This window comes from Argentina silus (assembly GCF_951799395.1).
Source record: "Argentina silus genome assembly, chromosome: 17".
NCBI lineage: Eukaryota > Metazoa > Chordata > Actinopteri > Argentiniformes > Argentinidae > Argentina > Argentina silus.
This window is the reverse complement of record NC_139671.1, coordinates 2,841,069-2,868,568: the sequence shown is the minus strand read 5'-3', so window position 1 is coordinate 2,868,568 and position 27,500 is coordinate 2,841,069. Positions and strand designations below refer to the sequence as shown.

Here is a 27,500-nt window from a genome sequence, read left to right as displayed (position 1 = left end):
GCTTTCGCATTCAAGGAAAATCCTTTTTTAACCTCCCATCTGCCAGGTCAGGTGCCACGGAATTGTGATAGCTGCTTTACGTTCTGAAAGAGGATTAATACGCTCTGCTTGTCTGGGTGAAAGATGGGGAGAGACACCGGATGGGGAATTGTTCATGTGGCTACAGTGGTCTGGTAGCGTTGTTTAGCGCTAAGGCTACGCTAACGAGCTAACACACAGTATGTCTATACGGGGGTGAAGGAAGCCGTTAGCGCCATGTGCTAGCCTAACCCCTTTTGTGTGGCCTTCCACGTCACGGCTAATGGGGGCCGACAGACGACCCCCCCTCAACGCCCCCCCTCTCCTCTTCCCCAGTTCCTCCACTCCAGGGCTGAAAAAGGGGGGACTCTGTAGCAGACATAAGGCCACATGGTCCGAGATACCATAGCTTTCGAGGGGCCACGCATAAAACCCTCTGATTCCAGGACTGTCCATCTGTCTTTGGTTGGGGGGAATCGCAGGGTATCATTATAATGTCTACGCTTACAGTAGACACAGTCAGTATGACTGGTGACAGTATGTTCCTGCTGCTTTGCCGTCAACAGCAGGGGTGAAGCGTATTACTTTGGCACAACTACACTAATGATTGGTTTCTGAACTGTATAGGTCTGTTTCGTGACCCATCTGAAACCGTTTAGTTTTCCACAAGACCTTACAGTCAACAGCTCTGTATAAGGCCATGGCACAGCCAATCATTTGGCTTTGTTACTGTAGCTACTGCAGAGAACACAACAGCAGTCTGGCTACATCATGACTAACAATGACAGCAACATTTAAAGTTCTACCCTTGAAAGCACACAGTAAGGACCCCATTCTATGTGTTGACACTGTGTATAAAGATGCAATGTGCCTTTGCAGCACTGGGAACTAAAAAAAACCCAATGTAGTTCCACTGAGAATAATCTCTTAATTAATTTCTTATTTTTTGTTTTATGAATGAATAACAAATGAACAAAAATACAAATAAACGAAATGAACAAGCAACCAGGCATGAATGTTCCATTTGAACCCTGGGGTGGCGGGGCGAGTAGGGGCTGGGCTGGGCAGGGCCCTCACCTGGCCTCGATGTGGAGGAAGAGGTGCTGCCAGCGGTCGCTAGCATCCTGCAGGGTGCCGTGGAGCTGGGCCTGCTTGGCCTGGTCGCTGGCCGACATCAACTGTTCGCCCAGCTGCTTCAGGTGGCTCTTGTTCTCGCTGAACAGGTTGATCTCCTCCATACAGTCCTGTGTGGAAAGAAATGGGGTTGGGGGTCCATTTGAATTTCAGTTCACTCAGTGGTTTTTAGGAAGATTTATGCACTTCCCTTCCCGATCTCAAATTACTCACCCCACTGTGATGTATATCCATTAAAATCATTATAACATATTTTCAGGCAGTTACCAACATCTCCCAAAATTGTGGCAGAAAGTTGCAAGGATTTATACATCTTTTTGGTGTTTTAAAACAAGTTATTTTGACAGTGTGGTGATGACTGATAATGGCCCTCAGTTTGTTTGCTTTACCTTCTTCAGTTTCTCCACCATGTCCTCGATGCTGAGGTCTCCGCTGCGCGACACCTTGTTCTCCATCTGGGCCAGCCAATCACACAGCTCCTTGTTCTTCTCATTAAAGATGGTCCAAGCATTGAGGCGGTCGGCGATCTCCTGTCTGCGTAGGGAGACCTAGGAGAAGGGGAATGACGAACACGAAGCAATACTGTGTGATAAATAGCAACCAAGTTCACTTGTTCCAGCAAAGAATAGGAATATTTCACTGAAGGCAGTTCACCAGAAGGCCATGCATTGCCATCATCTCTCCATCATCAAGTCAATTGAACCAAATCCCAAGAGTCTCGCTTTTCCGACCAAATTAACAGGGTCCATTTTACTAATGACAGCTTAACACCTCTTTGTAGGTCAAAGAGCTTAGGGCTCGTTTGGGGGCGGCCATATTTTACTGTCTGTTGGCAGTTATTGTTTTTTCATGAGCGTGGGTCGCCTCGTACCCAACATGCCGCTGGGCTATTCCCGTGTCCTTCTACTCCCTCAGGGGCTCCAGGATGTTAGGCTCCATTGTGTCCTCTCTCGTTGCCCCGTGAGGACTCAGGTTTCCTCCCAAACAAAAGGGCTGTCCGTGCCCTGTAGCCTGTAGCAGCCTAGCCTGACCATCTGTCCTCTCCCATTCCACTGACTGCCTCCACCTGCAACCTGTTAGTCATGTGAGGACACTGTCAAGCGATAAGGGATCCATTGTGGCTTGACCCACATTAATGGTGAGTGAAATATATACAGTATGTATTATGCAGACAGTAGATGAGAATTGGTCAAATGCATTAAAGATACTTTTTTTTGTTTTCCGGAATAGACTATAAGAATGTGTTTCTTCTGTATGAAGTGAAGCAACTGCTGAGATGTCAATGTGGTTATCTTATAATGCCTGCGTATGAAATCAGAATCATTTCTGTTGTCACGGTAATAGTACTTAAACCAGGCTAAACAGTGAAAATCAACAGGGTTTTTGAGGAATATTTAGTTTGAGAAGTGCTTGAAATAAGTCAACACACATACCCAACAAATTGTGAAACACTTCCATTATGTACCACGCACAGGTATGAGGTCAATTCTGGTTCCAGGGCAGTGGTCTAGAAGTCTAGCCCATTTAACTAATAACATTTTTACAAACTTTTCTTTAAACAGGTGGCAGGTGGAGTTAGTCACTGGAACCATAAGGGCTCCATTGTAACTACAAGTCCCCACAGGGCCCAACAACAACTTTACAAACAACAGAAGCGACCATTTTACCAAACAAAGCTGTGTCTGTTATGAACTGAAGTGAGATTTAACTGTAGCATGTTGGGCCACAGTTGGAATTCTGACCTCCATACAACACAACGAAGAGCTAAATGCCCCCATTCACCAGACCAGAACTAACTCAACTGAAGTCTCATACTTTCAGTTGCTAACGGTCAAACTCAGTTACAAAGTCCAACAAAATTGTGCTTGACCGTTTGACCACCGCATTCATGCTGTTGTACATGCTCTCGTTGGAGGCTTATGAGGTCTCAACAAATCAAGCTAAAGTCTAGTCCAAAAACCTTCTCTCACTTACAATGGTGCCGAACATCATTAGTAAATAATTATACCAGTTGACAGCACAAACACTGATGTCTCTTGCAGTGCTTCAGAACTTATGTTCAACCCAAATCCCAACCCCCCCCCATCACATGCAACACACTTCACACAAAAATATCCCAAATGTTATGTACTTGGAAGAGAGCTCTGGAAATGTCAGGTAAACACCACTATTTAATGTCAGACTATTCAATCTTTGGCAGAAAGAGCAAAGGAACAAATGTATTTTTATGTAGTAATTATAGAATCAGTATAATTCCTAAGAGAGAAACCGACATGTTCGTTTTCCCTCCACTCCATGCTGCGTTAATGCTCTGTTGCAAGTGTGTGTGTGTGTGTGTGTGTGTGTGTGTGTGTGTGTGTGTGTGTGCACGTGTGGAGCGCTGAACTCCCCCCTCCCACACACACACTGGACACCGGCCCCAGCAGCGGAGCCTTTGTGTGGCCTGAGCATGGTGGAGAGTCCGGCCCATTGGCTACTGATTGTCTCTCCATCTCACACATCTCTCTCTGTCATACACATGAGGCACATCATCTCTCTCTATATCTCACAAACACACCAACACACACACCAACACACACACACACACACACACACACACACACACACACACTTTGTCTCACAGTTTTCTTGCTCTCTCTCTCTCACCTTCTGACAGAGTTCTTCCCATTGACAGTTGAGCTCCTCCAGTTGCCCCTGCAGTACGAAGGCGTCCCCAGCCAGCACATACTGGGACAGGTCTGTCTTCATACTGGCCAGCTCCGTCAGATTGCCAGCCCACAGCTTCAGAGAGGCCTCGTTCTCCTGCATAACACACACAACACACACGCATACACACACAACTGACCGGTCAGGCTCCCTGGAGCTCACCTCTTCTCTCTCTCTATCTCCCTCTCTCCCTCCCTCCCTCCCTCCCTCCCTCCCGTGGGATTAAGGGTCTACTAGCAGGAACGGGGGAGGGGAGGATAGATTGAAGGGGAGGGGAGTGAAAGGGGGTAAAAGGGGGGAAAGGGGGAGGAGAGTAGTAAACTCATAATAGTGGGACTCTGTGGCAACTGACATCTCTGTGAGTGCAAGTGAACTCCTGCCTTCCACTCCCCCCTTATCCAATTCAAATCCAAACAAACTTTATTGGCACGATAGAAATAACTCAATATAATACACAGTGCAAACATAGCAGGGTTAAGGTAAATTCCTTCTAATACTAGACAATTCAAGAGGTGAGCTAACATTCAAATTCAAGAATTGAAAAATTCTCATTAATAATGAATAGCAATTTTCTCGAAACAAAACAAAATTAAATGATGCCGACACAATGGTATTGAACGGTAACAGGCACGAATTGCAAAAGCAAACAACTTGTTGCAGAGAATAACTGCAATAATGACACACACAAAAGCAGTACAGTACCACTACAAGAGTGGCTTGATCAACAAAGGCCCCTGCATAATGAAGTTAACTCAGGTTCTAAAGGTGCTTTGATCACCTTTACAATATCCACAGCTGTGCTCTAAATCCATGTTTGTTTTGATAGCTGCTACAATTTCTTTGTCATGGAGAGACTCAAATCCACCCACACAAGGACATACATAACAAAACTCAATACAAAATACAGAACAAAACTCAACACACCACACGCAGGCAGGCACATGCACACGCACACACACAAACGCAGACACGCACACGCACACACACAAACGACTCCAAGAATGACCAGACAGTCACCTCAGTGAGCTTCCCTTCGCCCTTTAACTCCTCCAGCGTCTCTGGCAGCGGCTGCTTCAGCCTGGCCTTCAGCCCCTCCAGGTCAAGACCGCTGCTGGCTAGCTTGGCCTGACAACCTCCCCAGTTCTGCAAGACAGAGAGAAGCACATGAGCACAGAACAGGCACTGGTGTCATCATCAGACGAGCCCCCTCTCTCTCTCTCTATCACACAGCTGATTCTGACCTTATCCTGACATGGTTCAGGTAGAAACAGAGCTAATTACGTTGGAACACAAATGCTCTGGACCTTACTGTATGTACCAACTGTTTGACAATTTTGTCTCGTGACATCGCTGAGTCACCAGTTGTAGATGTTCCTTCCAAGCAACACAAACTGTGTGTTAGCTGCTGGCTAGCGGTACATTCTCTCCCCCGAGTGGTAGTCACCCAAGTCTTACCAACAGAAGACAGAGCTGCTTTCTATTCTGGTCACGTGGCTCGACATTGGTTTCGCTCATGTCTCCTCATGTGATTTCCGGTGGTTTCGTAGGTCTGGTCACTAGCAGTGTGTGTACACTATGTTCGAGTACAGCAGGGATGGAAACAGCAGAGATCTTGGAAACCATTCCTGTGCACTCTGAGAGCCAGCAGTGATGTGAATGGATACAGACGGACACCAGCAAACACACACACACACACACACACACACACACAAAACCAGCAAACCCTCAAACACTCACACACAGTAAACCAGCACACACTAAAACTCTCACACACAAAACCACCAAATACTCAAAACACCTAAGGACCGTCCTACAATGTGTGTACAGTGCGATGGCAGAATGGGGGGCCGTACCGCTGTACTTTTGGTATGTCCCAGGGCTCTAAACCAGGACTAGATAAAACACAAAACAAGTAATCACTCACTCACACACACAACCAGCAAACACTCACACACACACAACCAGTAATCACTCACACACCTAAGGACCAGAATTGCCCATCCCACAGTGTGTGCACAGTGCAGTGGCAGACTGTGGGGCCGTACCAAACCCTAACCCTGGTATGTCCCGGGGCTAGCTGCCAGCTGGCCTCTAAACCAGGGCTAGATGTGGATCATGGCTAGATTATGGCGGCACTGTGATCCCCTTGGCTGAGGCCTTTCACTGGGAACACAGTGAGATGTGGGTCAACCACCGCTGACTGACAACCCCCCCACCCCCACAATCTATGGCTTAACACCCCCATCCCTTCATGCCACCATCCCATCATGCCACCAGGACACACGGACACACGGACACACGGACACACGGACACACGGACACACGGACACACACACACACACACACACACACACACACACACACACACACACACACACAAATAAAAGGGGGCAGGAGTGGATACAGAAGCGAGAGATGTGTCATAATAAATAATTTCAGGGTTCCCCACCCCCTACCATAATAATAATAATCCCCTATCAATTGAATTATAATCCCAAAGTCTGTTTTGGATGAATAAATGAATGCTCTTGTCTGCATTCTGTTAACCTATTTAGTCAACACCCTCCATAAACACATGTCTACAGTATTTGTTCGAGGGATTACAGCTTTTACATCCAAACAATGTCAATGTTGGCATTAAAAATTGCCAATATACAGTAAAGCGATGTCGTATTGCTGCCATTTCTGAAAGATATACATACAAAAACAGACAGACAGACAGACATACAAACAGACAGGAGTAGATAGGCAGGACTAGACACACAGCGACAGAGACAGACAGATAGGACAAGACAGACAGGTAGGACAGACAGGACTAGACAGACAGGATTAGACAGACAGGACTAGACAGACAGTTGGACTGACTGACTGACCTGTATGACTGTGTCCACCAGGGCCCTCCTCTTCCCCATCAGTCCCCTGGCGTGGCTCCAGGCCTCCTGCAGGGCCAGCCGCTCGGCCCCTAGCTGTGCCTGTGTCTGTGGGTCCTTCACAGAGCCACACAGCTGCCTGCCTGCCTCCAGCGTCTGTGTGTACACACCCTCGGAACGGTGAAGAACCTCATCAAGGTGCTGGGAAGAGAAGAAGACTAACATGGCCGATTCCATACAAGAAATACGTACAGTAACAGCACAATACACAGTGTACATGACAGGTTTGTTAAATAGATAATTCCTGTATATTTGAAAAAAACTAAAAAAGTGACTCCTTGTTGAGAAATTTTACCATTCTATTGTTTGTAAAGACATCATAAAAAAACAGTTGCGGCCTTTCGTCTGAGTGGCAAGGACTTAAGTTCGCCTCTAAAATAAACAACTCTTACCTCAAAGTCCCCCACAGAGGTCTGTAGCTGCTGCAGACTGCAGAGGGCCAAGCCAACAGGGGGCAGCAGCGGGTCCACGTCCCTCAGCAGCCTCCACAGCCTCTTCAATCCCCGCCTGTAGAGCCTCCACTGGGCCATCAGGCCCTGCAGCAAGGCCCCGCGCTCCCCGACCTGACTCACCGTACCCCGCCACCTCTCTCTCAGCTGGGCCACGTTTGTGAGAAGATCGGTCCTGCTCAGACAGAAACCTAATCTCAAAAGTCTTTCATCGTGTCTGCTATCCTCGTCTCTCCTCTTTGAAACGGATTGGCGGAGTAGGTCCAAATGTAGAAACCTCTGCCTTCTCCTCCAAGGTGTTATGAGAATGAGACGAGGAGAGAGGACATGAAGACTCAAGTATTTGAGATTCGACCATTAACGTGCCGCAGCACAGTTAGCTAGCCTTAGTTACAGCAGTGTTCTCAATCCTACGTTCTCAAACCTAAGGTTATCATACCTGTTGGTGCATATTTTGGTGCAAAGAAAAATATAGAGACAACATCTACAAGACATTTCATCATTAAAGGGTCACTGGTCAATGAGGGCAAAACAAGTGGAGGGTTACAATGAGGGAACAACTCTTTAAATATTCACTTGTACGCTGTTCCTACACTGGCAGCAACAGAAGATAAATATCCTTGATCAAACACTGGCTCAACCCAATCTTAGATATTCAATCTACCACTTCTGCTGATAAAACAGATCTGGTGAGGCATCCCCCTCCACAACTCTGGGACCTAAATGAAGAGGAGGTTAAAAGATGAGATGTGGGACTTTGCAGCGAGCGTCTTTTAAAAGCTGGGAAGTTTCCATCCTGGCTGGCTTACATAGCTTGATTTATGTGTGGATCCTGAGAGCGAGCCAGCATGCTGTTCCAGAGCTGAAAGTACAGGGTATTCTTCCCAGTGTGTGTGTGTGTGTGTGTGTGTGTGTGTGAGTTATGCTTGCAACTGGGACGTCATTGCTCCGGCTAGAAAGAACGCAGCAGGAAAACCTAACTTTTAATTACTTCCCAAGATGTCAGGTCCTAAGAAGAAATACAAGACCGTAAGCTTTGATTTCCAAACTGTTAGAGGCCCAGAGCCATGCTGTGGGCAATAGATTGGTAAGAGCATCGCAGCTGCAAGCATAACTCACACACACACTACCTCCTTCAGAACAACCTCCTTGACCCTCACCACTGGGGTCCTCCAAGGCTCTGTCCTAGGGCCCTTACTGTTCTCCCTCTATACCAAATCTCTTGGCTTGGTAATTTCCTCACATGGTTTCTCCTACCACTGCTACGCAGATGACACTCCAACTCTTTCTCTCTCTCCCCCCTTCTGACTCACAGGTGGCAACACTCTGCATGTCTTGCAGACATTTCTGCTTGGATGTCAGCCCACCACCTCAAGCTCAACCTTAACAAGACTGAGCTGCTCTTCCCCCCAGGGAAAGCCTACCCTCTCCACGACTTCTCCATCACAGTAGATAACTCTACTGTGACCTCCCATACAGCTAAGAACCTTGGGGTGATCCTTGACAACCACTTATCGTGTGTGGCAAACATCAGAGTGACAACACGCTCCTGTAGATTCTGCCTCTACAACATCAGAAGGATACGTCCATTCCTCACCAGAGAAGCAGCACAACTTTTGGTCCAAACACTTATGATCTCTCGCCTTGACTAATGCAACACACTCTTGGCTGGTCTCCCCGCCTCCACCATCAGGCCTCTGCAGCTCATCCAGAATGCTGCCACCCGTCTGGTGTTCAATCTCCCCAAATTCTCCCATGTCACTCCCCTCCTCCGCACCCTTCACTGACTCCCGGTAGCAGTTCGCATCAGATTCAAGACCCTGATGCTCACCCACCGGGCGGCAAAGGGAACAGCCCCTCCCTACTTGCAAGCAATGGTCAGCCCCCAAACCCCTGCCCGATCACTCCTCTCTGTCCCCTCGGCTGGCTGCCTGGCACCGCCGCCTCCGATTGATTCAAGGCTTCGCATTTGCCTTTTGAGTCTGCTATTGTTGTCTCTCAACATGAGGGCCAAAGAGCGTGTCAATGAAAGTCAAGGAAGGCTTTTTTAGGCTGAAAATGTTGAAACATAGCCACAACCACTGTAAATTCTATATTCTAGACATTTCCATTTACCTGTTTTCCGTCTGTACATTTTCCAGACTCCTCAGGGCATCACCGACGACCCCTCGCAGAAGTTGGTGTCCGGTCATCACCTCACCCTGGAGCTGCTGTACATCACAGATCCGTACATTGAACACCGGTGCAGTTTGCAGTCCAAACGGCATCAACATCATTCAAATGTGACGGATATAACGGACTAAGCTGAAGGGGGAAAACAGACACTAATGTGCGAATAATAACGATGCTGGAGTGAAACCAAGACGCGGCAGTGCCATGAGTAACATGACCGGCTTTGGATGGATATTTTCCCAGATTCAAGTGGAAAAATGCTGATCCTTGGCTTATTCTGTACGACATCATCAGTGAGATTTTCACTGAAATACATTTTGAGAAGTATACAGTATGTGGCCAAGCTGTACCACTGTCTCTGCTTTCAAGGGTTCAATGAGCTTAGTAGTGAAATCTGGCCATAGTTACTTCAGTATGATTTTTAAGGCCAATAGGTAAGATCTTCTGTGAAAGTTATGTGTTTATTGTTTGATTTGTTGAATCTTTAAATATTGTGAACTTTCATTTAGGCACTTTTCAGAAGAAATGCATCCCAATTCAGGTCATTATTTATTACATAAATTCCCCTTTATCATGTATTTTTTAAGCAAGTCCTAATATCAGGTACATGGCTGATTAAAATCTTAATGTAACCAGGACCTCCACAAGGCAGAGAGAGAAATAATGGGAGATGATCTAATCTAATGATCTAATTGATGATCTAATCTAATGAGTAAATGGATTGTACCTGTTGGATGGCCAGCTGCTCCAGGACACCTGAATTGTCTCCAGCAATGTTAACGGCCAGAACGTCCTCCATTCTGTCCACAAAGCTGGTCCAGCTCTCACACTTCTGTTGAAAGCTCTGGGAGCGCTGTGCCTCTACCTGCATGTACCTGAGGTGAATAAACACACACACACACACACACACACACACACACACACACACACACACACACACACACACAAATCATTTGCAATTCACATACAAAGTAGAATCATATGCATTTAGTAATTTTGCTGGTGAAAATTAAGTATTAGCCTAAAGCTGGGCAGACACTGCCTGATTTCAGCCTTGAATTTGCTGCGAGTCAAGTTCTCACGGTGACATTTACACATCGGCTCGAAACATGTGTCATCTAATTACTTGCACTACCACTCACCTGTCCATGTCAGATGTGCTAGAGAATGCCTGCACCTGTCTGGTGAGTGTCTGCAGTCGTTCTGCTTCCGGCTCCTTCAAGGTCACACAGCAGCTCATCTCAGTGAGGTTAACCAGTGCAGGGAGCAGGTTGCCCAGCTCAACCAGAGCCTTCTGAGGGGCAGAGTGACAGATTAGTCAGCACAATAAGTGTGTGTGTGTTTGTCATCAAATCAAATCAAATCAAATGTTATTCGTCATGTACATCGCATATAGCTGTAATTGACAGTGAAATGCTTTGGGATCTTGCTCCTCACTCAACAGTCGACAACAATCAACAAATCAGGAATACAATATAATATAGTCATAAAAAAAGTGACAATAGAGTAATAGTACAATAATGTGCAATAATGTCAGATGTCCACTGATCAAGGGGAGGAGGGGGGGGGGGGGGGTAGTATAGAGTGTGAGTGGGTTTGGGGAATGTTATGAATGTGAAAAGGCACATTTCCCCTGTTGTGAACAAGTGATTCAATGTGTGTGTGTGTGTGTGTGTGTGTGTCTGACTCACCTTCGTAGTGTCCGTAATGTGAATATCAGTGGTCAACCTGTGTCGGAGGTCCTCAGCATGCTTCTCAAGTGACTCCAAACTACTACTGAACGTTTGTTGTTGCTCAAACTCCTCCTGCAAACAACAAACAGTTTGACCCCCTAGTTGATCCATCACACACAAATGAAAACTTGCATATGCGGTCCCCCATGTAGAAAACACAAACCCTAGCCGTCTACCATTAGCCAAGAGGACATCCTCCACGTCTGATGGTGACACTTGAATTTGCGTGTCTTCGGGCTAGTTTATGACAAGAGCATGATTCCGAACCACCTCCGCTACACATACATACACAGTACGTCCCCTGGGGTTATGTTGCTCTGGTCTAGAGGAGGCGTATAGTGTGTGTCCTGCATCACCTCCAGTTCATCCCTCACCTGAAGCTGCACCCGTTTCCCTGACATCGCCTGGGCCATCAGCAAGAGGTCATGTGAGAGCGTTCTGGTCTCTGATTGGATGAGGGACACGGCGAGTGGCTCCAGCTGTCTGATGAGAGGCTTGGAGGCCTCCAGAACTTCTCCCACGCTGCCTTGCAGGTCCTCCATACTGTCCTGTAGGTTCTGACACAGAGGGTTAAATCTCACTGGGTCATTCGACACCAGTCGAGGGGTTATTGAGACATTGGTGTTAACGATTCCCTCAGTAATATATGCTCAGGGTAGAGGTTGTCCTTCAGCACAGATCAAGCATCAGCTCAATTCTGAGCTATAAACCATTTAACCCTTAGATACCCGGACCCAGTTTTCCTTGCATGAAAATTAAGTAGTGATTATGGCTGCCCAAGGAGACCCCAAATAACCCATTTCTGGAAAAAAATAAAATGCTCATGCCAATAGTTATGCAATGTGCATTTATTGATGTCTCTATTGCTGTTTTAATGCAAAAAAGACTTGGAATTTTTTTTTTTTTTTTTTTACAAATATAGGCATATAACACTCTGAGAAAGAGATCCCAACTGTGAATGCAAGTTTTCATTTAGCTTCTGAGCCACAAAAATATGATTTTACACGAAGGCTTATGCAAAGCATGAAAGTGCTTGAAAGTGTGATTACGGTCCTTAATGGCCGATGTTGCGTAAAAACAAGTGACTATAACTTTGCCAAAATTGACTCTGGCATCTCTGGACATCTTCTGAACATGTTGCATTCATTGAATTGAATTGAATTCCATTTACAGACGTGAAATAGGCCAAAACATTTTCAATAGTGCTTTTGAAGTGGACAGAAATGATTAATCATGCACAAATATGAGCAGGAGAATTGCTGCTCACTGCTTGTTCACGTGTTCAGAATAATATTAGAACTCATTTCATCTTTCGGTAGGAAACAAATGAGCACTTGGTTTGCAAGCTCAGGTGCGGAGTTAGTGGTTATTTCTAGCCCTGTCTGTGCTTCGTCACATTCTTTGAACGGAACGTTCCATGCCCGCTCAGAAGCACTGACAAGATTGTCTGAGTTCTAAAAAGGCCTTGACGCATTTGGGTTCTGATGGGTCTTCGGCTCTTTCCGAAAAACACCACATGATGACAAACAACAGCTACACAAATAAGTATGTATCCAGGTAGTGTATACAAGTGTTTTGTTTACCTCGGCTTGGAATGGTATGACAGTCTACTCCTGATACATGCTTAGGACTTGCGAATTAGTATGTCATTTAGATTCTGAGTGCTTTCCAAATACAAGCAAATTACTTTCATACCTCATCTCTGTTTTGAGTGTTCCATTTGCTCACTGACCTTGATTGAGTCGCTCTGGGCCTGTGTGTAGACCTGTGGCCTGGGTGGGGAGCTCAGCAGTACCACCCACTGGTCCTGGTGGTGTTGCAGACTGAGGGAGCAGTGCTCAGACAGACGGCTGTACTCATGCCAGAGAGAGAGCAGATCCCTTTGCTTCAGGAGCTCCTCAGCCATCTCCTGCAATACCACCTTACACCTGAGGGAGAGCAAAATACAGTTGAGCACTGTTGAGGAGCTAGCTTGTCCAAAGCATTTCATTGCACCATCTATGGCTATATTTTGTGTATACGACAAATAAACTTGTTAAAATTTAATTTAATTTAATTTAAAGAGTTCATTTGTGGTACTGACCGTGTCCTCTCCCCCTCCACTCGTTCCGTGAGGACTTGGACCGCTCCGGGGTTGACTGCATCCTTCAGACTGATATACGATTGATCAAGAGCAGCCCAAAGCTCTGCACCATTCTCAGACTCCACCTGGAACTGCTGTGGAGAGGGAAAGACCACAGTGTTAATCTCACATATCAAAGTTGAAAAACACACACACACACACACACACACACACACACACACACACACACACACACACACACACACACACACACACACACACACACACACACACACCAGGGGATCGTCTGGTGGGCACGCTGCAAAACCTAGTGGACACTTTAACCCTTAGTCGTTCCTACGCCAGCCAGGGCACGCGCAGAAAATGTGTGAGCAGTGTGTACAACTGATAGAAACAGCTGCAACTAGCAGGCTACAGTACACTATATTAGATTCTCTGTTCAGTACACTATAGGTAGCCTAATTATTCTCACCTGCAGCTGTTCCATCCACTCCGCGACCTGGTGAGGCCAGAGGAGTGGAGCACGACCATGCTCCAGGGTGCAGCGCAACCTAGTGGTGTGGAGTGATACTTCACCCAGCTCCTTCTCAAACTGGCCCCACTGATCTAGAACCCGCTGTAGAGCTGGCCTCAGAGCCACGACCTGCAAGACACACAACAGCCGCATGGCACATACAGAACATCAACACACCACTGGCACATGTGGTGGCGTACGCAACATATGCAGCTGGTGGCACAGGCAATATCTAAAGGTCAAAATCACAATATAGCCCAAGCTCAGTGATTCACGTAGAAATACTGAAATACTGTTTTTCATTATTATTGTTTTTCCACCATCTCATCAACTCCAATTCTCAATCTCATGTTGTAGTAGTTGTCACTTGCTTGTAGTGTTGTGTGCTGGTTACCTGTTGACTGAGGACTATGCAGGTCTGGGCGACTGCGTCTGCTTGCTGAGTGAATGCACAGTCAGTCGGAAGCTCCCTTTCCTGGTCCCCGTCTACACACACACGCACAGCTCTCAGCTCCTGCAGTTCCCCACACACCTCCTTTAGTTTCTCTTCAACCGTCTGGAGAAGACATGGATAAATGGTTCACTCACGCATAAAGACAAACACACGCACGCGCGCACATACACAAATCTCCAGTCAAAAAAAAAGCAACAGATGGACAAATACACTGAAGATGTACAAGCACACAAATATCAACTTATAAACACAGACATAGCATGCACAGACATGTACACACACACGCACTGGCTGCTATGAATGGCCCATACCTCCCACTCCAGCAAAGCCTTGTTAGCCTGTGTCTGACTGACAGGTCTCTCCCACGCCCTGAGCCTCTCTGTCTGTTGTGTGGTCCAGCTACACAGAAGCTGCAGTCTCCTCTCTCTGTCTGTGCAAGCGCGCTGCAGCTCCTCGGCCTGACGCATCTGCAGAGGGAATATGTAATAGTTATACACACAGACGCACACGCACACATACACACACGCATTACACACACATTACAAAACAAATATATTTATTCAGCAGTACTTGGTAAAGTGCAATGGTAAATATATGCCGTATGTAAAGAGCAAGGCTTGCAATAAGTTGACATACAGTACAATTATGAACCTACATTTGATTGGCTGGGACCATAGTCGTGGTTTGGATGCAGTACTCACCTGACCAGTTAACTTCCTGTAGGAGGAGCCAGTACTCACCTGACTAGATAACTTCCTGTAGGAGGAGCCAGTACTCACCTGACCAGATAACTTTCCCTGTAGGAGGAGCCAGTACTCACCTGACTAGATAACTTCCTGTAGGAGGAGCCAGTACTCACCTGACTAGATAACTTCCTGTAGGAGGAGCCAGTACTCACCTGACTAGATAACTTCCTGTAGGAGGAGCCAGTACTCACCTGACTAGATAACTTTCCCTGTAGGAGGAGCCAGTACTCACCTGACTAGATAACTTTCCCTGTAGGAGGAGCCAGTGCAGGTTGAGGGCGCCCAGTCCCTCAGCCAACAGCGTGCGCTCAGAGCGGTGGGCGAGGACGTCAGACACAGCGGCCTGAAGCCCAGACTGGCACAGGAAGTCAAGGGTGAGCTGCCTGCTGGCCAGGCCTGCCTGACGCTCCTAAGGGGACAGAAACCAATAACACACTGGCATCACACAACTGGAATCTCTGTTCCAAACATGTGTGAAAATGACAGCTGATTTTAGCATTACTTTTTGTTGTCTCAAGCACGTCCCTTTCATATAGTATGTGGAAGGCTTAGGAAAATTCTGGACCCTTGTTATAGCTTACAGTATATAACAAGTATATAACTTGTTTTCCAGGTAATGTTGCAATAATATATTTTGTATATAGTTATACTGCTACTTTATGAGAGGGAATTAGTCTAGCCATGTACATAGCTTAAAGACCTATTGAATCCACTGGTCAAATGAACAGTGGTATTCATAGTCATTTACAGAAACATATTAGTGCCAAGCAAAACATCAACACTTACAGTTTTCTGTACAAAGTCAAAATAATAATAATATCTTGAGAAAAAAAGTCTAAATAATACTTTTGCTGTGAGGTTAAAGTAGATATTTCAGCTTTAATTCAATGTTGTTGTTTTTTCAGATTGGATTTAGAAAGTACACCATGTTTTAAACATTCTATTTCAGGACTCCAAAAGTATTGAAAAAAATCATATAATGTCCAAATAAAGTACTCATGTTTAATACTTTAAATAAATAATCCTTTGCATGCAATAACTGCCTGAAGTCTGCAGCCCATTGACCCCACCAGAGGCTGGGCATATTCTCTGGTGATTCTCTGCCAGGCCTGTACCGCAGCCATCTTAAGTTGTTGGTTGTTTTGAGGTGATTTTCCCTAAAATCTATCATCAGTGAGAGGATGAAGAAGGGATGGAGGGATGGAGAGAGGGAAGGTGGGAGGGTACCTGGTAGCGCTGGAGTGTGTGGGTGAATTGGGCCGTGTCACAGGCCTTGTGGGTTCCCTCCCTCTCCTCCTCCAGCCAGGCTTCAGTCTCCCCCGCCCAGGCCTCTAGGTCTGACATCACCTCCCATGGCGGCCATCTTTCCAACAGGAGCTGAGCGAGGGAAGGGGAATTGAATAATAAAGCTTTATTGTCACCAAGGGACAGTTCCTTAAAGAACAGACTGGTTGGTGCAACATGTAGATCTGGTCAAACAAAAAGCAATATTATGTGTGACTTCCAAGTGACTTTAGAGATGTTTCAACTTCACCCAAGCAATACGTTTCACTCAACGATTCCATAAGCGCACAAGCACGGCAACAAGAGGTGATTGTCACGTGACACAAAGGCTGGCGAGTTAACTGTCTCGCTTCATGCTCCCTATCTCTGCTGGTAAACTGACACATGATGGAATAGAATCGTGTAAGGGAGATCCTACGTTGTGCTAGGAATTGGCCTTCACCTCTGATGGCTGCAGCTGCAGCAGAGGAGGTTCCCAGCTGGTTTTTGTGTGTGTGCGCCATGCATGCGTGCACAGTAGACAGTAGACATTTCAAATACCTATTGTGCACAGATCCGACCCTTCCTTACCCACCTGGTGTAATCTCTCCTGGGCTTTGGGCAGTTGAGCTGTGACCTGGGCCCAGGTCTGCTCTAGCTGGGACAGCTGCCTGCGCAGGCCCGGGGCGTCCGCCTCCTTCAGCTGCAGCAGCAGAGTGCCTGCCCTGTCCACAGAGGCCTTCTGGACTGACCTAGACACCTGCTCCATGGAGAAATCCTGTTAAAAAAAGAAAAAAGGTCAAATCAATGGAGGGTGATAAACCAAATGTTGGCTTTCACAGATTTTTGTTATTTGAAATTTCAGTTATATATAATTTCAGTTATATATAATTTCAGTTATAATTTCAGTTATATAAAACAGTTACATGTACTCCATCAGTTACATTACACACATCAGGATTACAGTACACACATTATGTAACACAGCTGTTGTCTTACTTCTCTCTCTCTGCCTTATCTAAGAGATTTCACTCCTAGCTAATTTACCAGAGACTGTCTGAGGTAGGCACGGGTGAGCTCCCTGTGTTGAGGTGTGGTATCGGGCAGGCTTGACCACGCTCGCAGGCGCTCTTTGGCCGCACCCATCCACTGAGTGAGTGATGCAGAGGCTCTGTGGAACCTGGAGAGAAGGAGAACAGGGGGGTTCAGGGGGGTTCAGGGGGGTGGACTACGACAGAACAGGGGGGTTCAGGGGGTTCAGGGGGAAGAAGGGGGGTTCACTACGACAGAACAGGGGGGTTCAGGGGGGTGGACTACGACAGAACAGGGGGGTTCAGGGGGGTGGACTACGACAGAACAGGGGGGTTCAGGGGGGTGGACTACGACAGAACAGGGGGGTTCAGGGCGGTGGACTACGACAGAACAGGGGGGTTCAGGGCGGTTCAGGGGGGTGGACTACGACAGAACAGGGGGGTTCAGGGCGGTTCAGGGGGGTGGACTACGACAGAACGTTCAACCTACCAATCTTCTTTGTCACTGAGAATCAGTGAGAATTGAGTCAGCCCGAGGTATTCACGATTCACGATTCACCAATCACCAATATTCTAAGCGTTTCATATTCTTATGCTCTACAATGCACATTTGATCTTTGATTGCTGTAATTAATCCAGTATTTTAGTATGTGGGTATATTGACCACTGGCACAGAGGCATTTATTCAGACATTGTTGTGAGAAAACACACTTGATTTGTGATGTTACAGTAAACTATCTTTACAATGTAAACTACTTGTAAAATGTACCGTGAGCATGTGGATGTATTGGAACATTTTTATTTTAATTTCCTTGCAATGTGTGGTGTGTGACTTTGTTTACAAATAAGTAAGTAACAAGCGTTCTATGCCACACTCACATTCCATCACTGAAGTGTTGTTAGTTATATATTTGTGTGTGTGACTTTTTCTATTATGTATATGACCAGCCTGTGTGAACCTTGTTAACCTCTTCACCTCCTGCTACCAGGGCTCCTCTGTATGCCTATTGTACCTGGCCCAGTTGTCACTAATATCACGCCAGCGCTGACTCTCTTGCGCCGCCCTGCTGTGGATACCCCGCCAGTGCAGATCCAGGGCTCCCACTTTATGGCCAGCTCCGGAACTGCACACCTGGGTCTGCAGGGCCTTCCCCTGGTCCAAGGTTGACCCCAAAGCTGGCCAGTTCTCCTCTAGCACAACCAGCACTTTCTAAAGGAGGTAGAAAGGAGGAGGAGGAGGAGGAGGAGGAGAGAGAGGAGAGTGGGAAAGAGGGGGAGGATGTGGAGAGAGAGGAGATTGAGGGTGGGAGAGGGGGGAGATTGAGGGTGGGAGAGAGGGGAGATTGAGGGTGGGAGAGAGGCGGGAAGGGGAAAAGAGAAGAAGGAGGGAGTAGTGGTGAGAGGGAGAGAAAAACAGGAAATGGGATGTGAAAAAAAAAGTGTGGGGGGAAGAAAGGGGGATGGAGAGAACAAGGTATGGGTCAAAGAATGAGAGAGGGAATGGAGAGAGTCATAGGAGGTGAAGAAGAGGAGAAATAGACAGAAATAAGTGAAAGAGGAAAGAAACTTCTGTTAATATAATATACTGTATTCCATTACGCATTACGAGCAGCATACTTCACCAACGGAGCCACAGGACTCCCCCTCCCAGACAATGCATTCAGAGCTATGGCAACAGCCACAAAGAGGAAGGCATAAATCAATTAAGGAAATCCAGTAGTGTGTGTACCCACGCACATACGCACACACACAGGAACGCACAGACACACACACACACACACACACACACACACACACACACACACACACACACACACACACCCCCTACTCTAGTCACTCCATTTGCGAAACAAGCTTCTGTAATTGTGAAAGGGAGGAGGAGGACAATATGGGGAGTTAATGGTAGAAAGGGAACACTGAGTTCTCTGATACAGCATGACATCCCATTCCTCTGAGTAATTGGATTCGGAATTAAGTGTGCCATGGAAAAATATAATTAGACTGGCAGTGGGCAGCCATGACTCCTTCAGCCATCCACTGAAGCCATTTGGAATGTGGTTTCTCTACCGCTTCACATCATCCAAATGCCGTCAAAATCCTAGGCCGTTGTTCATCACAAGCCATATAACTACATACAGAGCCTTCGGAAAGTATTCAGACCCCTTCACTTTTCCACATTTTATTGTGTTATAGACTCAATTTAAAAATGGATTAAATTAAAATAATTTGCCTATCAATCCACACCTGATACCCCAGAATGACAAAGCGAAAAAAAAGGAAGTCTGAGAAGAAGCTTGTGACATTCGAACAGACAGAGACCGTTTCATAGTCCCCTCTCCAATTTACCCTAACCCTAACCTAACCCTAACCCTAACCTAACCTAACCCTAACTTAACCTAACCCTAACCTAACCCTAACCCTAACCTAACCTAAACCCTAACCTAACCCTAACCTAACCCTAACCCTAACCTAACCCTAACCTAACCTAACCCTAACTTAACCTAACCTAACCCTAACCTAACCCTAACCCTAACCTAACCCTAACCTAACCTAAACCCTAACCTAACCCTAACCCTAACCTAACCCACGGCTAAGGATGCATTTTTACTGTTTTACCTCATCATACCCAAAGCAATAAGGACCAATTACTCCATTGTTTTTGTGGTGATGTAAACAAATTGTGTACTAGTGTGTACAGCCTCAAATCGTGTTTTCAAAAAGCAATGCTACTCTTATGGAATGTCATTAATTGAGAAAAAACGATATCATCTTCATGTGAAAATGCATTTGCTTAATTTTTTGCGTTTTGGCGGACCTGCAAGCAGAATCCGCTGACTTGCTTGCGTGCTTTTAACAGGTGCTGATTAGTTATGTGAGGTTGCGTGGTTACCTGGCAGGTGTTGAGTTTCTCCTTCAGCTGCCCCTCAGATTCCTCTTCCTCTGGGCCTTCGGTGGGGATGAGGGCTTCTAGCTCTTCCAACAGCCTGCCCTGCCGCACATAGCCCTCCTCCCACTGGGTCCAGTCCTGAACACGCACACACACACACACACACACACACGCACACGCGCACGCACGCGCGCGCACACACACACACACACACACACACACACACACACGCACACACACACACGCACACACACACACGCGCACACACACACACACAGTATTTCTCTCCATGCAGTCTACTAACTTTCAAACAAACAAAAGTTTTTGTTGTTGTGTGTGTGTGTGTGTACATATGTGTTTGTGTGCATATGCATGAGTGTAATCAACCTCTCTACTGTACCTGCATTGTCCTCTGCATGGTGATGACCTGCTCCAGCGCCTGCTGCTGCAGAGTCCTGACCTGCTGCTCCAGCCTAACCCTTTCATCCTCCTGGCTCTCCAGCACCCCCTGTGGCTTGTGGTGGAACAGCCACTGCACAAATATCAGCTGTGACCCCACGACCTGGAAATACTTCTATCCAGCCAGCCATTACCAAGGAAATACCAAACCATCAGAGCTAAATCAGTGAAACATGTTTAAAACATCTCAGGATTCAGTTTGAACAGTTACAGTACCATCAAAGTAACTGAGTTAATTCAGAAATTTAAATAATATGAAAGTAATAATCAACTGGTTTAATTAGCGATCCCAAACTTGAGATGCATCCAAATTGGCAAAAAAAAAAACTGTCCTTCATTTATTGCGATCCCTTTTTCCGATGTGATGCGGTGTCTACCTTGTGTCTACTGAGTAGAATTTGCAGTTGGGTGCGGCTGCCCGGCTGACTGCCCTGATTGCACACCAGGCGCTCCTGACCCATCTCTACCAGACTGGCCAGCCTGTGTAACAGAGCCTGGGAGAGCTGCTGTAACTCTGCCTTCTCCTCGGGACGCCCTCTCCAACGGCTACCCAGCATACCCTGCGGAGGGATTGCATACACTCGTCATTAACACAAACAGCAGACACAACACACACCAGCTCAAACATAACCCAACACACACCAGCTCAAACATAACCCAACACACACCAGCTCAAACATAACCCAACTGCCCACAGGATGGATGGATGGATGCAAGCACACGTACACTAAACAAAGACACGCACGCACACACACAGACACAAACAAAGACAGACGCGCGGGCGGGTGGGCACACATGCACATGCACACTCCAAAGTTGCACTTATGTACCTCCAGATTTGGGACATCCATAATGTGTGAGAATAGGTCACTCTGTCCTTGTTCCATCTCCTCAAACACACACACCTGTCTCTGCTGATGCTCCAGCCAAGCCTATACGGGGAAAAACAACCAGGACAAGTCGAACACAGGAGATATTGTATCTCTCAAATGGATTCTCGTGTGGTGGTGCTGTACTAGTTGTATGGCAGTTGGTGGTGAAGTGGTGTCTGTGTTGCTCTGGGGAAGTTCTGTGGGAGTTGTTGTGAGGCGGTTCAGTGGTGGTTGTGCTTTAGTTACATGGCAGTTATGAAGTGGTCTCTGTGTTGCCAAAAGTAGTTTGGTTGTGGTGGTTGTTGTAAGGTGGTTCAGTGTAGAGTCCTGTGTGGGTCACTTGGATACCCGACCCGATGCAGGACTCTAGTTCAGTGAGGGTTCTGGGTTGGTTGTATGGTGGTTGTGAGACGGTTCTAACCGGGGATTGGTGCTCCGGGCCCAGGCGTGTGCGTAGCTGGTTCTGTGAGGAGGAGAAGGCGGACCGAGCCGTTGCCAGGCAACCCTTCAGGCACTTCAGACACGTCAGCGCTTCTGCTTCCTCGTCTAAAAAGGCAGGGCTGACCTCTGAACTCACATGGCTCAGCTCATCACTCAGGACGACCAACTCTGCTGAGACACACTGGCACACACACACACACACACACACACACAACCGTTTTTACATGCAGCATTCATAAGTTATTACAAAACAAATGGCCATAAACATTACAAACCATGCTTTAAGCATTCATCATGGTTCCTTATAAAAGACAACAGCAATGTGTCAACGTTTGTATCTGTCTCGATATAAATAAGCCATATAGTGAATAAATGAAATAAAAAATGCACAAAGCACTTGTAATGCATTACAAAACATACAGAGAATACATACACAGAACGTGTCACAGTTTTTCACAATAACCATCTTATGACCTACCTCTAGCTGTAGGAGTCTTAGCTGGGCGTCCTCCATGGTCGTCCCAACAGGGTTCAGTAGGAGGTCAGTGAGTGTGTCCGTAGAGAGGACTACTCTGTAGAGAGATCTGTACAACTTTGTTTCCAGACTAGGATGGCTGTCCTCCTCTGATCTCGCCTAAAGGGGCAAACCACACATATCATTAAAAAAAAAACAGGACACACATCTCAGAGTGAGCACACACACGCACGCACGGACACATTAACACACACGCAACACAAGCACGCACACGCGCGCACACACACCCACAACGCACACACACATGCTACGCACGCACATGCGCACACACACGAGAGGAAGAGAATGGATTCACCATTGTTTTAACACCACTGGTTCTATGTCTGAGTCTTCTAAGGCTTGAAGTACACTCCTGTATCTCCCACACAGCACTGAAACCACCATCACTCTCCTCAGCCATCGCGCCCTAAATAACAACACAGAGAGGGGCGTAAACATGGAATAAACAATAGTAACAAATAAACAAAAAAAAACATCAACATGGATTAAAGATTTATATCATTGGTTTCCCAGGTCATGTGTTAGCAATGCACAGGTAACCCTACATGCAATAGGGTTAGGGTTAGGGTTAGGGTTTGGGGTCAAGGTTTAGAGCGAGGGTAGGATATTCTTATCAACCAAGTGCATTAGTTGCCTAACGAACAAGCTGTGGAAAAGTAGCTATTTATTCCAGTGGCCATATCCCTTCTAAATGGCAACAGTGAGTCTCACATGCTTTCATGCAAAGCACTTAGAGTGCATTTATTTTCCATCCTGTGATTTTATTTGAAACGTGTAACACAATGTAACACAACTCCGCCCAGAAAATATCTCCAAGGGAACACCAAAGCCATTATCTTCTCTATGAACACATTTCTTGAATGTAATGTAATTTAAAAGTACCTCATGAATTGAAGGGACTGAAAAGGGATTAACCCTAACCCTGATACACATGAAACGGTGTGAGTCACCAGCCAGAAACAGTGTGAGTCACCAGTTTGTGCTTTGGCCAACTTTTCTAATGTTGTTCAGCATGAAGCTTAGAGGTGTTGATTAGAGGACAAACAGATCTGGCGCAAGGGAAGCAGGTAGTGTTTCCTGTCTGACACTCAAACCCAAATCAACCCTTAAGCCAGATGGAACTACAGTACTATCATATGGTATCTACACCCGTGCCTGGAGGGGAGGGGTGTAGGGGTCTGTTTGGGGTTCATGTTGGGAGTGTGAACTGACCCCTGATCGATCCTCTTCCTGAACCTCCCTCAGCCGGCTGAGTTTCTTGGACAGCCGGGTATGAAGACGGGCCCACCTCCCCTCCTCCTCATCCTCATCCTCATCCTCTGGCACACTGAGGACGCCATCAGGTCTGGAAACAGACAAACGCATTTAAAAAGAGTGGTGTGTGTGTGTGTGTGTGTGTGTGTCTGTCTGTCTGTCTGCCTGTCTCTGTGTGCGCGAGCGTGTGTGTGCGCGTATGTGTGTGGGTTTGTGTGTGTGTGCATTTGTGTGTCTTTTACCTGCTTTGAGTCTTGATACTGGTCTCCTGTCCCTGATGTGGTTCATGTCCCGTGCTGCCATGACTGGCGATGGCGCTCATTAGATCTTCGCACTTGGGTACCGATTGTGTCTCCTTGGTTACTACTCCAGTCTTCAAAGGTACAGGTCCAGCCTCCATGGTTACCCAACTTGTCTCAAGTGTTGACATAGATGCCTTGGTTACTGGGCCAGTTGCCGTGGTTACTGAACTCATCCCCTTAATCACTGAACTAGTCTCAGATACTGATTTGATCTCTTCGGTTCCCAGTCCAATCTTCATAGGTACTAGTCCAGTTTGCTTAGTTACTAAACTAACCTCAGTGACTGGTTTAGTTACTGATTCAGGTTTCTTGGTTTCTGACATACTATCCTTGGTTACGGGCCCTGACTGCACAGGTAATGAAGGGCTGTTCAGAGGCCCTCTGCCTGGATGTTCAGCTGCTTGCCAAGCCTCCTCTTTTAGTGAACCAGAACCTGTTTCATGTAGCGTGTCTGAAGCTCCCAGCTCCTGAAAGGAAAAGGAGACGATTTGAGTTTATCACACCAAAGTCCAGTAGATGAAATCTTTTTAAAACAACCCAAAAAATCAGTACAGTATAGAGTACAGTATTGGTGCTTCTTCACAAAGTTTACAAGTTTAACTGCATTGTTCAGTAGTGTGGCGGTAGTTAAACTAAATGTGACAGTGTGACAGTGACTGTTGAGGGAAATAAGGATATTACCGCAGGTAGAAGATCAACTAATACGGTCCACTTACCTTGGTGACTGAAACATTGTCCAGGGTGGTTGCAGCGGCTGCTTCTGCCATGTCCTGGTACCCTGATGCCTCGTCTGGGTCCTAGCACGCACACACGCACACACACGCGCACGCGCACGCGCACACACACACACACACACACACACACACACACACACACACACACACACACACACGCACACACACGCACACACACGCACACACACACACGAGCACGCACGCACACACACGCACACGCGCACGCACGCACACACACACACACACACACACACACACGCACACGCATGCACACACACACAGGGTGGAGATGCAAAAGAGGATATGGTGGTGATGTTAGTGGTTGTGTGGCAGAAAAGGCTCCTAAGAGGCGACAGACACAGAGCAGCTGCCTTTGACAGCATCCAACTGATTTCTCGGAAAAGTAGAAGATGCCTATTTTGGATCCATTGCAAAAGTGACTTTAGATCAGTGTAAGAACAATCTCATCTGCAGACTTGCAGTTTCCGTGGGGGAGTGATTGTGATGGTCTCTGGTGTGGTCTCTATGGAGACGTCCAGATAGTGTGAAAGAAGGGGAAACACCTGTCTTGCAGATGCCATTAATAGAGCACGTAACATCCCAGCATGCACTTAACAGACACAATTACCTTTAATTATGGCTAGTATGTTATTGTATGGCTACATACACAATTCTTCTATATGATATAACAAATAATATACAACGTTCCTTGACCACAGTCACAGACACATAAGGGAATTGTTGAGGTTGTGTTGAGGTTGAGTGGTAACATTCCCAACATTACGCCACCAGGTGACATTCCTGGGAATGGTGTCTGTGTTTCCTACTGTCTCAATAAAGACAGAGGGATTCCATTTTCCTTGTTGTCAGAATGGAACTCGGAGAAATAGGCTATACAAAAAAGATTGATTGATTGATAGTTGTTTGATTGATTGATTGATTGATTGATAGTTGTTTGATTGATTGATTGATTGATTGATTAAGGTCTTTACCTCTGGGAAACTGCTGGTGAGCGTATCAGAGGATGAAGAGTGAGTACTCCCTTCATCGGAGTCTTCCTCGTCTTCCTCGTCTTCCTCAGAATAACATGGTTCAAATGTTTCCTGCTTCACAGTGTGGGTTAGCAATGGGTTAGTAAATACAGCTCAGAAACATGTTAGAGCAGTGGTCACCAACCCTGGTTCTGGAGAGCTGAAAGGTGAGCAGATTTCTGTTTCAGTCCAGCAACTCATTCACCTGATACAGCTCATCAAGGATGACTGGTTGATGAATTGAATCAGAGTGTTTACTGCTGGGTTGCAATAGGGCAGCTTAAAGTTTTGATTAAGGACCACTTTATTGAAAAATGTGTTTGTTTTCCTTGATTGTGTTTTATTATGTTTGTTTATTAATGTTGTGTACTATGTATTATTGTAAACTGTGTGTGTGCAGGGCTCCCTTGTAAAAGAGACCTTGGTCACAATGGGACTCCCTGCTAAAATAATGGCTAAATAAATACAATGCTAGTGTTCTCCAGAGCCAGGGTATGCCTCCTTGCCTTTGGGTGACGGCAAATGGTGTTACTCTTCACTTACAATAGAGCAGCTTTACCAAAATGGTTATTCCAAGATTATTTAGAAAACAAATGATGGATATTATATCTCATAAAAAAAACATTTAAGCCTGTGTTTTTTCTTAAGTTACTTTTTGGTTATCCAACCAAAGGCAAGTGTGTACCTGTTGGCTAGTCATCCCCAACAGTTCTGTGGCAGGAGCCACACCAGCAACCCTCTCTATCTTCACCTTAGAGAGAGAGAGAGAGAGAGAGAGAGAGAAAGCACATGAAAATCAATGAAGAGCGGTAGTCCAACAATATTACAAATTTGGCTAATTTTATTAATACCCCCCCCCCAAAACAGCTGGTAAGCCTTTATTTTGCTGTTCTATCGCAGCAGGTACTGTAGATACGATACACTGTTTGCACTTGTGGCAGACCTGGGTCGAAAAGTATTTAAAATACTTATGAAAACAAGTGTGAAACAATTTAGAGAAGTTTGCAGAAGTGTTTGTACCTCCATGAGCTGCTCCAGCTCTCTGAGGGGCTGCCTGAGCTGGCTGGCTCTGGGGAAGACTGTGAGTGTGTCCTCTGCCCCCCGGGGCAGACATAGCTCTGCCTGACAGCTCTCCATCTCCTTCACCGTCCTCTGCATGGACTGGATGTTGGCCAGGATTACCTAGAGTTGTGTGTGTGTGTGTAGGGGGGGATAGTAGTAGGTCACTAATACTGAGACACACACACACACACACACACACACACACACAGACAGAGGTGCTGAGACACAAAGGCATGCCTAACCTGATGGTTGCGGAGGTACTCCTCCGCTGAAATGTCTGAGGCGTCCATAGATGACAGGATGGCTCTGATCTTCGTCACGTTTTTCTCCATTGTCTTGACCTCTGATTCGATAGCATCCACTTCCTAAAAATGAGGAAGAATACTGTGATTTTTACAGTTTATAGTAAGATTATAAAACCCTAACATGAGGAGCACCACACACAAAGCATCATTACATTTCATGACATGAGTTTCATAACCATGTATTCATTGCAAAAAAGCATAAATCTCTGGTGTCAAAATGTGTCTTTGCATTTCTTCCACAGCATGTCAGTAATATGCAATGAAATACATCTATGAAATATGCCAATGGCAATGCATTCACATCTGTTTTGCAACCGTTGTTTTTTTTTTGACAACACTGCAGCAAAACATTTATTTGCCCGAAACTGTAGAACATGTTATTCTA

At 46.2% G+C, this 27,500-nt stretch overlaps 1 protein-coding gene across 7 annotated transcripts in view; it reads right to left on the bottom strand.

The window, feature by feature from the left end:
- syne2a (spectrin repeat containing, nuclear envelope 2a) overlaps window positions 1–27,500 on the bottom strand; it is a 48,111-nt gene that overhangs the window by 13,167 nt on the left and 7,444 nt on the right. For 3 of the 7 annotated variants that reach the window (XR_014554704.1, XM_083688863.1, XM_083688868.1), the window contains exons 13-47: window positions 27,053–27,175; window positions 26,769–26,930; window positions 26,434–26,499; window positions 25,710–25,823; window positions 24,700–24,780; window positions 23,924–24,450; window positions 23,640–23,772; window positions 22,723–22,833; window positions 22,371–22,526; window positions 21,873–22,073; window positions 21,410–21,511; window positions 20,957–21,139; window positions 20,521–20,694; window positions 20,124–20,258; window positions 18,247–18,443; window positions 17,250–17,382; window positions 16,798–16,980; window positions 16,167–16,316; window positions 15,172–15,348; window positions 14,505–14,660; window positions 14,134–14,295; window positions 13,698–13,868; window positions 13,226–13,359; window positions 12,875–13,070; window positions 11,517–11,699; window positions 11,101–11,214; window positions 10,552–10,703; window positions 10,137–10,284; window positions 9,353–9,447; window positions 7,181–7,415; window positions 6,732–6,929; window positions 4,876–5,001; window positions 3,799–3,954; window positions 1,542–1,700; window positions 1,096–1,262 (exon numbers count right to left, since the gene is read on the bottom strand). Coding sequence is in view for 6 of the 7 variants with exons in the window: in XM_083688863.1 (XP_083544989.1) it covers window positions 1,096–1,262; window positions 1,542–1,700; window positions 3,799–3,954; window positions 4,876–5,001; window positions 6,732–6,929; window positions 7,181–7,415; window positions 9,353–9,447; window positions 10,137–10,284; window positions 10,552–10,703; window positions 11,101–11,214; window positions 11,517–11,699; window positions 12,875–13,070; window positions 13,226–13,359; window positions 13,698–13,868; window positions 14,134–14,295; window positions 14,505–14,660; window positions 15,172–15,348; window positions 16,167–16,316; window positions 16,798–16,980; window positions 17,250–17,382; window positions 18,247–18,443; window positions 20,124–20,258; window positions 20,521–20,694; window positions 20,957–21,139; window positions 21,410–21,511; window positions 21,873–22,073; window positions 22,371–22,526; window positions 22,723–22,833; window positions 23,640–23,772; window positions 23,924–24,450; window positions 24,700–24,780; window positions 25,710–25,823; window positions 26,434–26,499; window positions 26,769–26,930; window positions 27,053–27,175 (5,660 nt within the window). In the remaining variant the exon portion in view is untranslated. The remainder of the gene's footprint in view (window positions 1–1,095; window positions 1,263–1,541; window positions 1,701–3,798; window positions 3,955–4,875; window positions 5,002–6,731; window positions 6,930–7,180; window positions 7,416–9,352; window positions 9,448–10,136; window positions 10,285–10,551; window positions 10,704–11,100; window positions 11,215–11,516; window positions 11,700–12,874; window positions 13,071–13,225; window positions 13,360–13,697; window positions 13,869–14,133; window positions 14,296–14,504; window positions 14,661–15,171; window positions 15,349–16,166; window positions 16,317–16,797; window positions 16,981–17,249; window positions 17,383–18,246; window positions 18,444–20,123; window positions 20,259–20,520; window positions 20,695–20,956; window positions 21,140–21,409; window positions 21,512–21,872; window positions 22,074–22,370; window positions 22,527–22,722; window positions 22,834–23,639; window positions 23,773–23,923; window positions 24,451–24,699; window positions 24,781–25,709; window positions 25,824–26,433; window positions 26,500–26,768; window positions 26,931–27,052; window positions 27,176–27,500) is intronic. The other 4 variants (XM_083688864.1, XM_083688867.1, XM_083688866.1 and 1 more) reach the window with 4 other exon arrangements.